Below are 16752 nucleotides of genomic sequence, written 5' to 3'. Positions count from 1 at the left end.
AGCTGTGAATGAATTCATATTGCAAAATTAAAACAATGCATTACTGTATATACTGTAATATGCAAGCATATGTCATGTGATATATCTGGTCAATGAGCATTAACCAACCATTAGTAGCCTATAGTACACATCCAACCAATATGCATACCCTTTGCATTGTAGACCAAGAACCGACGTCCTTCTGGTCCATCAAAAATGGGCCGGTCTTTTAGGTGTTTCATCAGTAGAGTTAAAAACTCTCATCTTGGACCACCAGTGTCAATTCCCTCTTCCAGAACACCAGTATCATCAGTAAATTTCACCAGCATGTCACAGGTTTCAGAATATGTTGTACGCTTGAAACCTCTGACTGCCCCATCCCAAACATTAGCCCTTGAGATGTTAAACCGGCTGACTTTTTTATGATCAATAGGAAGAGACAGGTTTGCTACGATGTCAGGTAATGCAATGTCCGTCTCCTCCCTGTAATGACAAAAAGTTAATTCATTTGTGGATATTCCAGATATACAAGAACTATTGTACAGTGAAAAAACTGGAGTGCTATAGTCAAAAGCATATTACATTGCTGTGTGTTGGAAATTCTTCACATTGACAGCAACCGGCTCTTCGTCCTCCTGCTCAACATTTGGTGAATACAGGTCTGTGTATTTACTGTTGGGAAATTGCCATTTCCATGTTAAAACATCTTACAAACAAAAATGTCTTCCCCATGTAATCAGTTCAATACATTTAAATGATGTCAGTCATTATCTTTTTTTTTTTTTTTTTACTTACCTGTAGCAAGACATTTTTTCTGGATTTGCTTCCGGTGGATCCAGATCCTCAGCATCAGATATTACCATCTGAAAAAAAGATTAAAATGTCTGAAACAACAACACTGAAAGCAAGAAATGTCATGCTGCCACAGTCTGCCTTATTACCTGTCCAGGCTGAATTGTTGATTGTCCTGGTGCATCTCTGAAACATGATAAAACATATTAAAATGATTAGCTTCATGATAAAGGCTATAATGTCTCTGCCGGGCCGGTTCCCCTCTCCACTGGGGTTCTCTGCCTCTAACCCTGTTGCAGGGGCTGAGTCACTGGCCTGCTGGTGCTCTTTCATGCCGTCCCTGGGAGGGGTGCGTCACTTGAGTGGGTTGAGTTACTGACGTGATCTTCCTGTCTGGGTTGGCGCCCCCCCCCCTTGGTTTGTGCTGTGGTGGAGACCTCTGTGGGCTATACTCGGCCTTGTCTCAGGATTGTAAGTTGGTGGTTGGGGATATCCCTCTAGTGGTGCGGGGGCTGTGCTTTGGCGGAGTGGGTGGGGTTATATCCTTCCTGTTTGGCCCTGTCCGGGGGTTTCTTCGGATGGGGCCACAGTGTCTCCGGACCGCTCCTGTCTCAGCCTCCAGTATTTATGCTGCAGTAGTTTATGTGTCGGGGGGCTGGGGTTAGTTGGTTATACCTGGAGTACTTCTCCTGTCTTATCCAGTGTCCTGTGTGAATTTAAGTATGCTCTCTCTAATTCTCTCGTTCTCTCTTTCTCTCTGAGAACCTGAGCCCTAGGACCATACGTCAGGACTACCGGGCATGATGACACCCTGCTGTCCCCAGTCCGCCTGGCCTTGCTGCTATTCCAGTTTCAACTGTTCTGCCTGCGGCTACGAAACCCCTACCTGTCCCAGACCTGCTGTTTTCAACTCTAAATGATCGGCTATGAAAAGCCAACTGAGAGACCTGAGCCCTAGGACCATACGTCGGGACTACCGGCCGTGGTGACTCCTTGCTGTCCCCAGTCCGCCTGGCCTTGCTGCTATTCCAGTTTAAACTGTTCTGCCTGCGGTTATGGAACCCCTACCTGTCCCAGACCTGCTGTTTTAAACTCTAATGATCGGCTATGAAAAGCCAACTGAGATTTATTCCTGATTATTATTTGACCATGCTTGTCACTTATGAACATTTTTGAACATCTTGGCATGGTTCTGTTATAATCTCCACCCGGCACAGCCAGAAGAGGACTGGCCACCCCTCATAGCCTGGTTCCTCTCTAGGTTTCTTCCTAGGTTTTGCCTTTCTAGGGAGTTTTTCCTAGCCACCGTGCTTCTACACCTGCATTACTAGCTGTTTGGGGTTTTAGGCTGGGTTTCTGTACAGCACTTCGAGATATTAGCTGATGTAAGAAGGGCTATATAAAATAAAATTGATTGATTGATTGAATGTAGCTTTGAGTAGTTTTGAGCTCCTGAGTGGCGCAGTGGTCTAAGGCACTGCATCGCAGTGCTAACTGTGCCACTAGAGATCCTGGTTCGAATCCAGGCTCTGTCGCAGCCGGCCGCGACCGGGAGACTCATGGGCGGCGCACAATTGGCCCAGCGTCGTCCAGGGTAGGGGAGGGAATGGCCGGCAGGGATGTAGCTCAGTTGATAGAGCATGGCGTTTGCAACGCCAGGGTTGTGGGTTCGATTCCCATGGGGGGGCCAGTATAAAAAAAATAAAAAAAAATAATTAACTGTAAGTCGCTCTGGATAAGAGCGTCTGCTAAATGACTAAAATGTAATGTAAATGATGTAGTACTAGAGGGAACAGAAAGATGTATTAAAAAAAAAAGATTATTTTGAGAACATGTGGATAGGAGCGCTTCCTGGACTCAAATCTGAGTTAGTTTGAGTTTTTTAATGGAAAAGGTATAAAATAAAAGAAAGCTCAAACTACTATTTTTTTAACTATTAAAATGCTTGTATTGCAAGTGGCCAAGCCATACAGAACCAATTTAAAAGAACTTTAATGCATTTTTGCATCTAGCCTTCGTCAGCGAGTCAAACAGATGAAATGAGAGACAATGGGTCTTTTCTAGTGTCCAAGGTGTTCTGGGCTAGAGTAGGTGTTGTAGACATCTTAAAACCAGTAGGTGTCCTTCAGGCCTACAATAGTCAAATCATGTAAACATTATGTATATGGATGTGTCCCATGTTTCCTATTGGTGGATTACCACTAGAAAAAACCCAGTGTCTCTCATTACATCTATTTGACTCCCTGACAAAGGCTAGATGCCGAAACGTGTTGGAGTTCTTTAAGTTGGTTCTGGATGACCGTGCCACTTCAGTAAAGGCCTATAGTACCTATGCAGGATCGACAGTGATGTGGGACATATGAATGGACAGTGGATACCCCCCACTTCATTCTCACGTGTTTTTTTTAAAATGGTTTGGTTAATTTTTGTTTATTCAACTGCAAGAGCAACTGTATTTCAGTGGGTTTATTCTGTAAAGCTCTGCTCACACAGGCAGCTGTGGGTCCTTTAGGTAGGGAGCGAGGGTGCACCGCAGTCAGTTACAGAAACAGCTGATAGCATGTAGCAACGTTGAGCTTATGTGCAGCAATATAAATGTATGTATAATGTGTATGTGAATAAGTAGTGAAATATCTGCTAGTAGTTTTATCAGTTTTGTGAGTTAAATTAAAAAAAAGGTGAAATTGCACTTTACCTGGTAGTGAAAGCACTGTAGCCCAACAAAATATGAATTATTATTGCACGTGTGAAAATTCCTTTGTGTCCATGTGTGCAACACCTACCTTTCATCGTCCAGCTTGTGTTTGGGAGTACTTCGATTTTGTGGTTCAAAAACCTGAGAGGAAACGGATAAAATGATCAACAACTTTCAACAGGTTCCATTATTTTTCCATTACCACATACAGTATATATCAATGCTGAATGGTTGTCTGTGTTACTGTATAATAGTTACTGCAAAATAATCAAAACAAGCCTTTTTCCACTAAAATATAGACCAGGACATTGATTTTATGCTTAAAATCCAATGTACATCTAATTAATAAATTATATGAAAATGAATAAATACAAACATACATAAATATTTTTAAAAAGAGAAATAACTGATGTACCAAAGTGTCAGCACGATTGAGTTCAGCTGTGCTCCTTGTTGTGATGACAATTTCAGAATCAGAGTCTGAGGTATCCACTGAAAAAAATAATTCAAACAACCATTATCTATCCTCCAGCAGAGTATCTAAATACCGACCACACGTAAAGCAAAACCGCGTTAAGCTGTTCATGTGTTTGCCACAAAACGGGCAAAACATCCCTCGGCCGCAGTCCATGTTCGGGCGGTCACCATAAACTACTTTGACGCCATAAACTCCACAACAACAACACGAAAAGAAGACGCTCATTACTTCCGTCTTACTTCCGGTTTGTGGTACATTTTCTTTCCGTGACGAATCTGGTAAAAGTGTTTTGCGTCTTGTTAATTTGTTTTCTAAAATGTAAATTTGTTTTCCAAAATGTAAATTTGTCTCGAGCTTTGTAAAAGTGTTTCATTCTTTGTAATGTTGCTTTGCACTTCCGGGCCACCGGACTGATCCTGCCGCTTTAACCAGAGTACCATATAACGGACAATATGAAGACTGCGTTGCCATGCTGCTGGTTGTGTACAATGTTAATGTACATCATTACTATATCATCAATATCAAGTGACACAGGCGGTAAACGTTATTTTCTTAAACTTTCTTATACACAGCATCTATGAAATGTAACAGGGCCCGGTGTGTGTTATTGGATGCTAGCATGCTAGTTAGCTATGGCGTCATAGCTAGGCATCGTGGGCTGTTGTGGTTAGTTACTGTGGGTTGGCATTGTTGTTCGGCGGTGCCGGGGGTAGCACGAAGCTAGCTAGCTAGCCGTTCTTCAAACAAGGTCAACACAGTGGCCATTGCTAGCTAGCCAACAGACACGGACACGAATTATCTGCTTAGTGTGTTAACACACTATTGGTGGTTTGTTGTGACCAAGTGTTGGTGCTAAACTGTGTGTTATTGGATGCTAGCATGCTAGTTAGCTATGGTGTCATAGTTAGCTAGCTGAAAAAAGTGGGTTGAGTCTATTCCTTTAAACATTGAACCGCTGTGGTTCACAACAATTCTGATTTCTAAAGGTGGAAGTTGGTAGAGTTTTTGTTCGGGTGGTTCAGTGAAACAATTATAGTTGTTAGAAGTAGAAGTTTTTGGTGAGGGAGGCCCTGCTCTCTACTGTCCCAGATGTTTAGTTCATTTCATTCCGATCTCCTTTGCATTATTGTAGCCATTTTCTGCAGCCTGTCAACTATGTCTCTGCCTATCCCTGTTCTCTCCTCTCTGCACAGGCTACACAAACGCCTCACACCGCGTGGCTGCTGCCTCTCTAACCTGGTGGTCCCTGCACGCACCACACACCTGGAGTTCCAGGTCTCAGGCAGCCTCTGGAACTGCCGTTCTGCTGCCAACAAAGCTGACTTCATCCCAGCCTATGCTAACCTCCAGTCCCTCGACTTCCTGGCGCTGACGGAAACATGGATTACCACTGAAAACACTGCTACTCCTACTGCTCTCTCCTCGTCTGACCATGTGTTCTCGCATACCCCGAGAGCATCTGGTCAGATGGGTGGTGGCACAGGAATCCTCATCTCTCCCAAGTGGACATTCTCAATTTTTCCCCTAACCCATCTGTCTATCTCCTCATTTGAATTCCATGCTGTCACAGTCACTAGCCCATTTAAGCTTAATATCCTTGTCATCTATCGCCCTCCAGGTTCCCTTGGAGAGTTCATCAATGAGCTTGACGCCTTGATAAGTTCCTTTCCTGAGGATGGCTCACCCCTCACAGTTTTGGGGGATTTCAACCTCCCTATGTCCACATTTGACTCATTTCTCTCTGCCTCCTTCTTTCCACTCCTCTCCTCTTTTGACCTCACCGTCCCCCCCTACTCACAAGGCAGGCAATACGCTTGACCTCATCTTTACTAGATGCTGCTCTTCTACTAATCTCACTGCAACTCCCCTCCATGTCTCCAACCACTACTTTGTATCCTATTCTCTCTCGCTCTCCTCCAACACTACTCACTCTGCCCCTACACAGATGGTAATGCGCCGCCGCAACCTTCGCTCTCGCTCTCCCACTACTCTCTCCTCTTCCATCCTATCATCTCTTCCCTCTGCTCAATCCTTCTCCCTCCAATCTCCTGATTCTGCCTCCTCAACCCTCCTCTCCTCCCTTTCTGCATCCTTTGACTCTCTGTGTCCCCTATCCTCCCGGCCGGCTCGGTCCTCCCCTCCAGCTCCGTGGCTTGATGACTCATTGCGAGCTCACAGAACAGAGCTCCGGGCAGCGGCGCGGAAATGGAAGAAAACTAAACTCCCTGCCGACCTGGCATCTTTTCACTCCCTCCTCTCTACATTTTCTTCATCTGTTTCTGCTGCTAAGGCCACTTTCTACCACTCTAAATTCCAAGCATCTGCCTCTAACCCTAGGAAGCTCTTTGCCACATTTTCCTCCCTCCTGAATCCCCCCCCCCCCCCTCCTCTCTCTCTCTGGATGACTTCGTCAACCACTTTGAAAAGAAGGTTGACGACATCCGATCCTCGTTTGTTAAGTCTAATGACACTGCTGGTCCTACTCACACTGCCCTACCCTATGCTTTGACTTCTTTCTCCCCTCTCTCTCCAGATAAAATCCTGCGACTTGTGACTGCAGGCCGCCCAACATCCTGCCCGCTTGACCCCATCCCCTCCTCTCTTCTCCAGACCATCTCCGGTGACCTTCTCCCTTACCTCACCTCGCTGATCAACTCATCCTTGACCGCTGGCCATGTCCCTTCCGTCTTCAAGAGAGCGAGAGTTGCTCCCCTTCTCAAAAAACCAACACTCGATCCCACTGATGTCAACAACTACAGACCAGTATCCCTTCTTTCTTTTCTTTCCAAAACTATTGAGCGTGCCGTCTTTAGCCAACTCTCTTGCTATCTCTCTCAGAATGACCTTCTTGATCCAAACCAGTCAGGTTTCAGGACTGGTCATTCAACTGAGACTGCTCTTCTCTGTGTCACGGAGGCTCTCCGCACTGCTAAAGCTAACTCTCTCTCCTCTGCTCTTGTCCTTCTAGACCTGTCTGCTGCCTTTGATACTGTGAACCATCAGATCCTCCTCTCCACCCTCTCCGAGCTGGGCATCTCCGGCGCGGCTCACTCCTGGATTGCGTCCTACCTGACCGGTCGCTCCTACCAAGTGGCGTGGCGAGAAGCTGTCTCCGCACCACGTGCTCTCACCACTGGTGTCCCCCAGGGCTCAGTTCTAGGCCCTCTCCTTTTCTCCCTATACACCAAGTCACTTGGCTCTGTCATATCCTCACATGGCCTCTCCTATCATTGCTACGCTGACAATACACAACTAATCTTCTCCTTTCCCCCTTCTGATAACCAGGTGGCGAATCGCATCTCTGCATGTCTGGCAGACATCAGTATGGATGACGGATCACCACCTCAAGCTGAACCCTGGCAAGACGGAGCTGCTCTTCCTCCCGGGGAAGATCTGCCCGTTCCATGATTTCGCCATCACGGTTGACAACTCCGTTGTGTCCTCCTCCCAGAGTGCGAAGAGCCTTGGCGTGACCCTGGACAACACCCTGTCGTTCTCCGCTAACATCAAGGCGGTGACCCGATCCTGCAGGTTCATGCTCTACAACATTCGGAGAGTACGACCCTGCCTTACACAGGAAGCGGCACAGGTCCTAATCCAGGCACTTGTCATCTCCCGTCTGGATTACTGCAACTCGCTGTTGGCTGGCCTCCCTGCCTGTGCCATTAAACCCCTACAACTCATCCAGAACGCCGCAGCCCGTCTGGTGTTCAACCTTCCCAAGTTCTCTCACGTCACCCCCCTCCTCCGCACACTCCACTGGCTTCCAGTTGAAGCTCGCATCCGTTACAAGACAATGGTGCTTGCCTATGGAGCAGTGAGGGGAACGGCACCTCTGTACCTTCGGGCTCTGATCAGTCCCTACACCCAAACGAGGGCACTGCGTTCATCCACCTCTGGCCTGCTGGCTCCCCTTCCTCTGCGGAAGCATAGTTCCCGCTCAGCCCAGTCAAAACTGTTCGCTGCTCTGGCACCCCAATGGTGGAACAAGCTCCCTCACGACGCCAGGACAGCGGAGTCACTCACCACCTTCCGGAGACATTTGAAACCCCACCTCTTTAAGGAATACCTGGGATAGGATAAAGTAATCCTTCTACCCCCCCCCCCCCCCCCAATTTTTTTTTTGTAAAGTGGTTATCCCACTGGCTATAGGGTGAATGCACCAATTTGTGAGTCGCTCTGGATAAAAGCGTCTGCTAAATGACGTAAATGTGCCCTTGAGCAAGGCACTTAACCCTAATTGCTCCTGTAAGTCACTCTGGATAAGAGCGTCTGCTAAATGACTAAAATGTAATGTAAAATGTAATGGATGGTCAGTTGTTGCACCCATAGCTCTGTCTATTAACTTGAGAGTGGTTACATTTCAAAAATGTGATTTTCCTGTGTTTGATTTCCACACTATGAGGTTGGAATAATACTGTGAAATAGTGTAAATTATGATAATGCCCTTTTAGTGTAAGAGCTGTTTGAAAAGACTGACTGAAATTTCAGCCTGTTTTGGTGGGATGGAGTTTTGTCCTTCCATGGTGACATCACCATGCAGTAAATTAGTTAATGGACCAATAAGAAAGAGTTCCAAACCTCTCTGCCAATAACAGCTAGTTTTCAGTTTCCCCCTCCCCACTCAGACCACTCCCAGACAGTCCTAGATACATTCTTGCTTGAGAAATTGCTCTTTGCTAAGATTCTATTTTTGTTTATTTTTGACCATTTTAAGTGAAAACAATCACTGTAAGGTACTTAATTGTTACCCAGAAATGATTTGATAACGAGCTAAAAACGACTGCATTGGACCTTTAAAAAGTGGCTCCTGAGGTACCCTTGTATAAAGCTCTCACTAAAGAGAGATCAGCTGTCTGTGGGAAATGCAGCCTTTTTCCGTATCTGGGATTGATTCAAACACCCCCGATCAACTAATCGATAAACCGATTATTCTAACTGATCCCTACTATTAATGAGATGGTTTTAGAATGGGAGTCACTGTCAACCTGCTCAACATTATATCTTGCTTAGTCTAATGCTAGTCAGTGCTCATTGACCATTTCCTGGTTCAAACTGCCTTAGCTGTTGTGGGAGTCAATGTCAACCTGTTCAACATTCAGTAGGCCTGTATCTTGCTTTGTCTCAAAGTATATCACTCTGTAATCTGTTTCTCTCAGGGACAGTTCAGGTTGTTGGTTCTGCTGAGCCCATTGTGGCCTTAGTTGGCGACGACGTCATCCTGCCTTGCACCCTGAGACCCACCGTTAGCGCTGTGTATCAAACAGTAGAATGGCAGAGACCTGACCTAAAACCAAAAGAGGTGCATCTTTACAGAGATGAGAAGGACGACCTTGCGCTCCAGAATCGATTATTCGGGGGAAGGACGTCACTGTTTAAAGAAGAACTAGAGGAAGGCAACGCTAGTTTAAAGCTGACCAGAGTGGAACTCTCCGATGCTGGAAACTACACCTGTTACATTCCACTGTTGGACCACCAGAAAACCACCATTCAACTCATTGTTGGTGAGTCAACACACCTGCTGACCACCCAATCCCCCTTAAGAGACAGATCACATGAAATCAAGGGTGAGTTCAATGTCAAGTCCATTGCCTGATGAGTATTAGTTAGATAGATTGGTTAGCCTACATACTAACCTTAATAGTGTGATTACCCCAGCTAATTCAATGTACAATGCTGTGTCGTTGGAAGTTACTTTTTTAATTTTAAGGTCCATAAGTATCAGCAAACCCTTGTTATATTTAAGCAATAAGTCACGAAGGGGGTGTGTCATATGGCCAATATACCACGGCTAAGGTCTGTTCTTATGCACGACGCAACCTGGATATAGCCATTAGCCGTGGGATATTGGCCATATACCACAAACCCTGAGTTGCCTTATTGCTATTATAAACTGGTTACCAACGTAATTATTTTATTGTCATACCCGTGGTATAACATTATAAACAAGGTGGTTTGAGCCCTGAATGCTGATTGGCTGAGAGCCGTGGTATATCTCTGTATCTCTATAGGTGCAGCGTCTCGACCAGTAATCTCCATTGAAGGAATCAAAGGTGATGAGGTGGTCCTGCGCTGTGAGGCTGAAGGCTGCTACCCAGAGCCTGTCATGGAGTGGTGTGACGTTCATGGACGTGTCCTCCCTGCTGCTGGACCTCCAGAGACATCCAGAGACCGTGAAGGCTGCTACACTGTGACAAGCCATGTCATCGTCCCGAAAACGGACAACAACACGTTCACCTGTCGGGTTCAACAGCCGGAGATCAAACACATGAAGGAGAGACGGGTTCATATTCCAGGTGAGGGTCTGTTTTGGATATTTGAAAGAAGGCACTATCGGTAAAAAATGTCCTGTTGTTTAAGTCATTTCATGTGTAATACGCATTAGGTATTGTAATAATTCTACATCCTGTGTTTCAGATCAAATGTTTCCTAAGCAGTGCCAGTCCTCGTGGCTGACAGGTCTTGTTGCAGCTCTTGTTGGAGTTGCAGTTGGAGTTGCAGTTGTAGCTGGAGGTCTCTACCTGTTGATAAAAATAGGGATGTTGACCATCAGCATGGTAAGTCATGGGAGTTACTTCCTGGTGTGGTAGTGTTATCTGGTGGAGGTCTAATTGCGCTATATAAAACAACCTACAGAGAGAGGTAATTCATGTCTGTCTACATCAGTGGTCACCAACCGGTCGATCGCGATTGACTGCTCCATCTCCAAGACATTCCTAGTCGAGCACCAAACATTTCTGTAAAGTTCCCAACGATAAAGCCTTGTGTTCCTATTTATTTTAATTTTTTGGTGCCGTTTGCAGTAGGTCCACTTGATTCAGCAGCCCTGGTGCCGGGAAGGAAAAGTGTTCCCATTTCATTTGTCTGAAGGTAGAACTCTGCCTACCCGGCAGGTCCAGAGAGCAAATCAAGTCCTCCTATAGGCCGACCACTGGCCAATCAGAAAGCTCAGATCACCGTGTCTGCACAGTATCTTCGAGCCATAGGTTTAAAACAAAGCCTCTAACGCACAGCAAAGTTGATACAAATAACAACAAATAATAACAAAGATAGCTGATAATGTAAGCATACTGTGTCCATAATAAGTATATAGGTTGTATGTTGGGAGCTTTTGGGAAAGAGCACAGTTAGAAAGATATGGCATATAGAAGCAAACCGGATGGACATCATGAAGATGATCGGAGAGGTTGAGAGTAGAAGAAGTTCAGGAGCAAAAAAAATAAAAAAAATAATAATATATATATATATAGAATTATTGTAAAATTAACTGTGTCCATAAGGTGTAGATAGTAAGTATAGGCTGGAAGTAGAGGCCTGGGCGTTGTTGTTCACTAATTTACCCCAAGTAGGGAAAGGATGGCAGGGTTGAATAGTAATAAAGGGGAGAATATATATAAAAAACATGGGGGATTGGAAGTGATGCAGACAATTACATTGATAGATTGTATCTTCTATCTGCAATATTAAGCTGATCCATCCCCCCCCCCCCACAAAAAAAAAATGTAGACTGTGATATTTCAAAACGTTTAAAACCATAACCAGAGAGAGACTCAACGAATACAGCAAAGTTGATGCTGTGAGATTTCAAAACGTTTAAGTTCATGTTTGTTGTTATTCAGCACTGTCAACACTTAGTCTTCCAGCTGATGGCCAAACTCAAGTCGCACTGTATCCTTTTCTCAGCAGAGGGTGGAGGGACAGTGAGTCGGGTGAGAGTCAGCCTCACCACTGCTCTCTCCCTCCCCTCAGACTGACCATCAGATACAGGTCATCAGTCAGCCTCACCACTGCTCTCTCCCTCCCCTCAGACTGACCATCAGGTCATCAGTCAGCCTCACCGCTGCTCTCTCCCTCCCCTCAGACTGACCATCAGATACAGGTCATCAGTCAGCCTCACCACTGCTCTCTCCCTCCCCTCAGACTGACCATCAGATACAGGTCATCAGTCAGCCTCACCACTGCTCTCTCCCTCCCCTCAGACTGACCATCAGATACAGGTCATCAGTCAGCCTCACCACTGCTCTCTCCCTCCCCTCAGACTGACCATCAGATACAGGTCATCAGTCAGCCTCACCACTGCTCTCTCCCTCCCTTCAGACTGACCATCAGATACAGGTCATCAGTCAGCCTCACCACTGCTCTCTCCCTCCCCTCAGACTGACCATCAGATACAGGTCATCAGTCAGCCTCACCACTGCTCTCTCCCTCCCCTCAGACTGACCATCAGATACAGGTCATCAGTCAGCCTCACCACTGCTCTCTCCCTCCCCTCAGACTGACCATCAGATACAGGTCATCAGTCAGCCTCACCGCTGCTCTCTCCCTCCCCTCAGACTGACCATCAGATACAGGTCATCAGTCAGCCTCACCACTGCTCTCTCCCTCCCTTCAGACTGACCATCAGATACAGGTCATCAGTCAGCCTCACCACTGCTCTCTCCCTCCCCTCAGACTGACCATCAGATACAGGTCATCAGTCAGCCTCACCACTGCTCTCTCCCTCCCCTCAGACTGACCATCAGATGCAGGTCATCAGTCAGCCTCACCACTGCTCTCTCCCTCCCCTCAGACTGACCATCAGATACAGGTCATCAGTCAGCCTCACCACTGCTCTCTCCCTCCCCTCAGACTGACCATCAGATACAGGTCATCAGTCAGCCTCACCACTGCTCTCTCCCTCCCCTCAGACTGACCATCAGGTCATCAGTCAGCCTCACCACTGCTCTCTCCCTCCCCTCAGACTGACCATCAGATACAGGTCATCAGTCAGCCTCACCACTGCTCTCTCCCTCCCCTCAGACTGACCATCAGATACAGGTCATCAGTCAGCCTCACCACTGCTCTCTCCCTCCCCTCAGACTGACCATCAGATACAGGTCATCAGTCAGCCTCACCACTGCTCTCTCCCTCCCTTCAGACTGACCATCAGATGCAGGTCATCAGTCAGCCTCACCGCTGCTCTCTCCCTCCCCTCAGACTGACCATCAGGTCATCAGTCAGCCTCACCGCTGCTCTCTCCCTCCCCTCAGACTGACGACAGAGCAGTTTTTAATTGATTAATGTTGCATAGGCTTATGTTTTTTCAGTCATGTTTAAAAGAGAATCTGAGGGGTAGATCTCGGCCTGCTTTTTCACTCAAAGTGATCTTGACTCAGAAAAGGTTGGTGACCACTGGTCTACATGGTCAAGAGGTTGAACAGAGGACTTGACTACATAGTAGATTTCACCAGTCCAGGGATGTGAAACACATACTTAGTTGACTGTGTTCATGTGACGTGTTAGACGGTTCTGTTCTAGTCCTGTCTCTCATCCATTTAAACAGGAACCTTGGACGTCAGTAATGCAGAACCCTTAATGACGAAGAACAAGGAGACGACGAAGAATGAGGAAGATGAGGCCGGTGAACCCAGTCTGTCAAAGGTTTAAAAGATTGTAAAAGATCTAATTTATAATAATAGTATTATATGCCATTTAGCAGACCTGTATGGACGGTCCCAGGAATCAAACCCACTATCCTGGAGTTACATGCGCTACCAAGGACCATGCTTGCCTATGACTATATAGGACTATGCATCGCTATATTTACATGTTAGTCATTTAGCAGAAGCTCATATCCAGAGCGACTAGGGTTAAGTGCCTTGCTCAAGGGCACCGACAGATTTTTCACCTAGGTGGCTCAGGGATTGTAACCAGCAACCTTTTGGTTACTGGCCCCATGCGCTTAACCACTAGTCTGCCTACCGCTCCATATATAGCACTATGTCGTCAGCATTTGTTGTTGCATCCGCCATCTTTGGTGTCGCTTAGGTAGTCAGTAATATGTGCTGATTTATTCATTTATTTGACAGGGACAATGCATTTTAATAGTAAAAGCACCAGCTATTGCGTACAGAAGCAATCAAAGCCTGGCTGAGTTGGAAAGAGGGAGACTGTTTTGAATTGCCGGGGTCGCGGCAAAGGTCACGCGTAGGGAGTTGCTGAAGGGATATTCTGATCAGGGTCTTCTCAGGTGCTAAGATTTGTCTCTGGGGTCACGATGACCTCTCACTGTGCCAAAGAGGGGCATTGTAACTTCCCTGCCAAAATCACCAGGTGCTCCTCTATCCTGTAACTTTGCCTTAAAGGTAGACTAGCCTGTAATCTGCAGTTGGGCTGAGTTGGTGAGGGTTAGTGTTTCTCAATCTTGGTCCTGGGGACCCAAAGGGGTGCACAGTTTTGTTTTGGGAAACAATGGAACAGTATCTAACATATGGAAACCACATGTTTGACTCAGTTCCATTGATTCCATTTCAGCCATTACAATGAGCCTGTCCTCCTAAGCTCCTCCCACCAGCCTCCATTGACTGGGTTAGAGAGTAATGATTTTGGACCTTTCGGAGGAGACGGGAGACGTGAGGACAACGGTTCTGTAGTGTTTGAGTTCCCATGAAGAGATGGTGGATACACTGCCTAGAGTCTCTGTCACTGCAACGGATTTCCGGAGAAGTCGTTTTGAAAATCAGCGTGAAAAAGAGCGCCACCAACTGGTGGGGGTGATAGAGGTGCCGGTTTAGATACAGTGCCTTCGGAAAGTATTCACACCCCTTCCCTTTTTCCACATTTTGTTACATTACAGCCTTATTCTAAAATTGATTAAATAAATAAAAATCCTTATCAATCTACACACATGCATGCTTTTCAATCGAACGCTGCTGGCACCCGCCCACCCGACTAGAATCACCACTCTCGACGGGTCTGACCTAGAGTATGTGGACAACTACAAATACCTAGGTGTCTGGTTAGACTGTAAACTCTCCTTCCAGACTCACATTAAGAATCTCCAATCCAAAGTTAAATCTAGAATCGGCTTCCTATTTCGCAACAAAGCCTCCTTCACTCATGCTGCCAAACATGCCCTCGTCCTACCGATCCTTGCTTCGGCGATGTCATTTACAAAATAGCCTCCAACACTCTACTCAGCAAATTGGATGTAGTCTATCACAGTGCCATCTGTTTTGTCTCCAAAGCCCCATATACTACCCACCACTGTGACCTGTACACTCTTGTTGGCTGGTCCTCACTACATGTTCGTCGTCAAACCCACTGGCTCCAGGCCATCTATAAATCACTGCTAGGCAAATCCCCGCCTTATCTTAGCTCATTGGTCACCATAGCAGCACCCACCCGTAGTCTGCGCTCCAGCAGGTATATCTCACTGGTCATTCCCAAAGCCAACACCTCCTTTGGCCGCCATTCCTTCCAGTTCTCTGCTGCCAATGACTGGAACAAATTGCAAAAATCTCTGAAGCTGGAGACACTTATCTCCCTCACTAACTTTAAGCATCAGTTGTCAGAGCACCTTACCGATCACTGCACCTGTACACAGCCCATCTGAAATTATCCCACCCAACTACCTCATCCCTATATTGTTATTTATTTTGCTCATTTGTACCCCAGTATCTCTATTTGCACATCATCTCTTGCACATCTAGCATTCCAGTGTTAATACTAATTGTAATTATTTTGCACTACAGCCTATTTATTGCCTTACCTCCATAACTTGCTACATTTGTACACACTGTATATATATTTTCTGTTGTATTTTTGACTTTATGTTTTTTTTTTACCCCATATGTAACTCTGTGTTGTTGTTTTTAGCGCACTGCTTTGCTTTATCTTGGCCAGGTCGCAGTTGTAAATGAGAACTTGTTCTCAACTGGCTTACCTGGTTAAATAAAGGTGAAATAAAAATAAAATAAAAAATAAAACAAAACCCCATATTGACAAAGTGAAAACAGGTTTTTAGAATCTTTAGCAAATTTATTAAAAATAAAAACTGAAATACCTTATTTACATAAGTATTCAGACCCAGATCTGGGGAAGGGTACCAAAACATGTCTGCAGCATTGAAGGTCCCCAAGAACACAGTGGCCTCCATCATTCTTAAATGGAAGAAGTTTGGAACCACCAAGACTCTTCCTAGATCTGGCCGCCCAGCCAAAATGAGCAATCGGGGTGAAGGGCCTTGGTCAGGGAGGTGACCAAGAACCCGATGGTTACTCTGACAGAACTCCAGAGTTCCTCTGTGGAGATGGGAGAACCTTCCAGAAGGACAACCATCTCTGCTGGACTCCACCAATCAGGCCTTTATGGTAGAGTGGCCAGACGGAAGCCACTCCTCAGTAAAAGGCACATGATAGCCCGCTTGGAGTTTGCCAAAAGGCACCTAAAGGACTGAGAAACAAGATTCTTTGGTCTGATGAAACCAAGATGTAACTCTTTGGCCTGAATGCCAAGCGTCACGTCTGGAGGAAACCTGGCACCATCCCTACGGTGAAGCATGGTGGTGGCAGCATCATGCTGTGGGGATGTTTTTCAGCGGCAGGGACTGGGAGACTAGTCAGGATGGAGGGAAAGATGAACGGAGCAAAGTACAGAAAGATCCTTGATGAAAACCTGCTCCAGAGCCTTCCAACAGGACAACGACCCTAAGCACACAGCCAAGACAACGCAGGAGTGGCTTCAGGACAAGTCTCTGAATGTCCTTGAGTGGCCCAGCCAAAGCCCGGACCTGAACCCAATCGAACATCTCTGGAGAGACCTGAAAATAGCTGTGCAGCGATGCTCCCCATCCAACCTGACAGAGCTTGAGAGGATCTGCAGAGAAGAATGGGAGAAACTCCCCAAATACAGGTGTGCCAAGTTTGTAGCGTCATACCTAAGAAGACTCTAGGCTGTAATCGCTGCCAAAGGTGCTTCCACAAAGTCCTGAGTAAAGGTTCTGAATACCTATGTACATTTGATAGTTCGGTTTTTTATTTTTAATACA

At 46.1% G+C, this 16752-nt stretch overlaps 2 protein-coding genes across 3 annotated transcripts; one reads left to right on the top strand and one right to left on the bottom strand.

The window, feature by feature from the left end:
• Positions 1-184: 184 nt before the first annotated feature.
• On the bottom strand, positions 185-3950 carry LOC311125610 (uncharacterized protein). Its single transcript, XM_084199639.1, has 6 exons — positions 3882-3950; positions 3555-3607; positions 921-957; positions 775-842; positions 562-651; positions 185-462 (listed from the first exon to the last, which is right to left on the bottom strand). Exons 4-6 carry the CDS (start codon positions 840-842, stop codon positions 240-242), a joined length of 381 nt encoding a protein of 126 aa, XP_084055765.1. The 5' UTR covers positions 921-957; positions 3555-3607; positions 3882-3950; the 3' UTR covers positions 185-239.
• A 320-nt stretch (positions 3951-4270) lies between these two features.
• Positions 4271-16289, top strand: LOC311125607 (butyrophilin subfamily 1 member A1-like). Of its 2 annotated transcripts, none has more exons than XM_084199636.1 (5): positions 4271-4481; positions 9104-9511; positions 9956-10240; positions 10362-10501; positions 13267-16289. In XM_084199636.1, exons 1-5 carry the CDS (start codon positions 4397-4399, stop codon positions 13297-13299), a joined length of 951 nt encoding a protein of 316 aa, XP_084055762.1. In that variant the 5' UTR covers positions 4271-4396; the 3' UTR covers positions 13300-16289. The 2 variants fall into 2 exon arrangements, with proteins under 2 accessions (XP_084055762.1, XP_084055763.1); XM_084199637.1 differs by having other exon boundaries at positions 4274-4481; positions 9104-9448.
• Positions 16290-16752: the final 463 nt, after the last annotated feature.

The sequence above is a fragment of the Coregonus lavaretus genome (assembly GCF_964263955.1).
Source record: "Coregonus lavaretus genome assembly, contig: HAP1_SCAFFOLD_1819, whole genome shotgun sequence".
NCBI classification, from domain to species: Eukaryota; Metazoa; Chordata; class Actinopteri; order Salmoniformes; family Salmonidae; genus Coregonus; species Coregonus lavaretus.
This window is presented reverse-complemented; position numbering and strand designations above follow the sequence as displayed.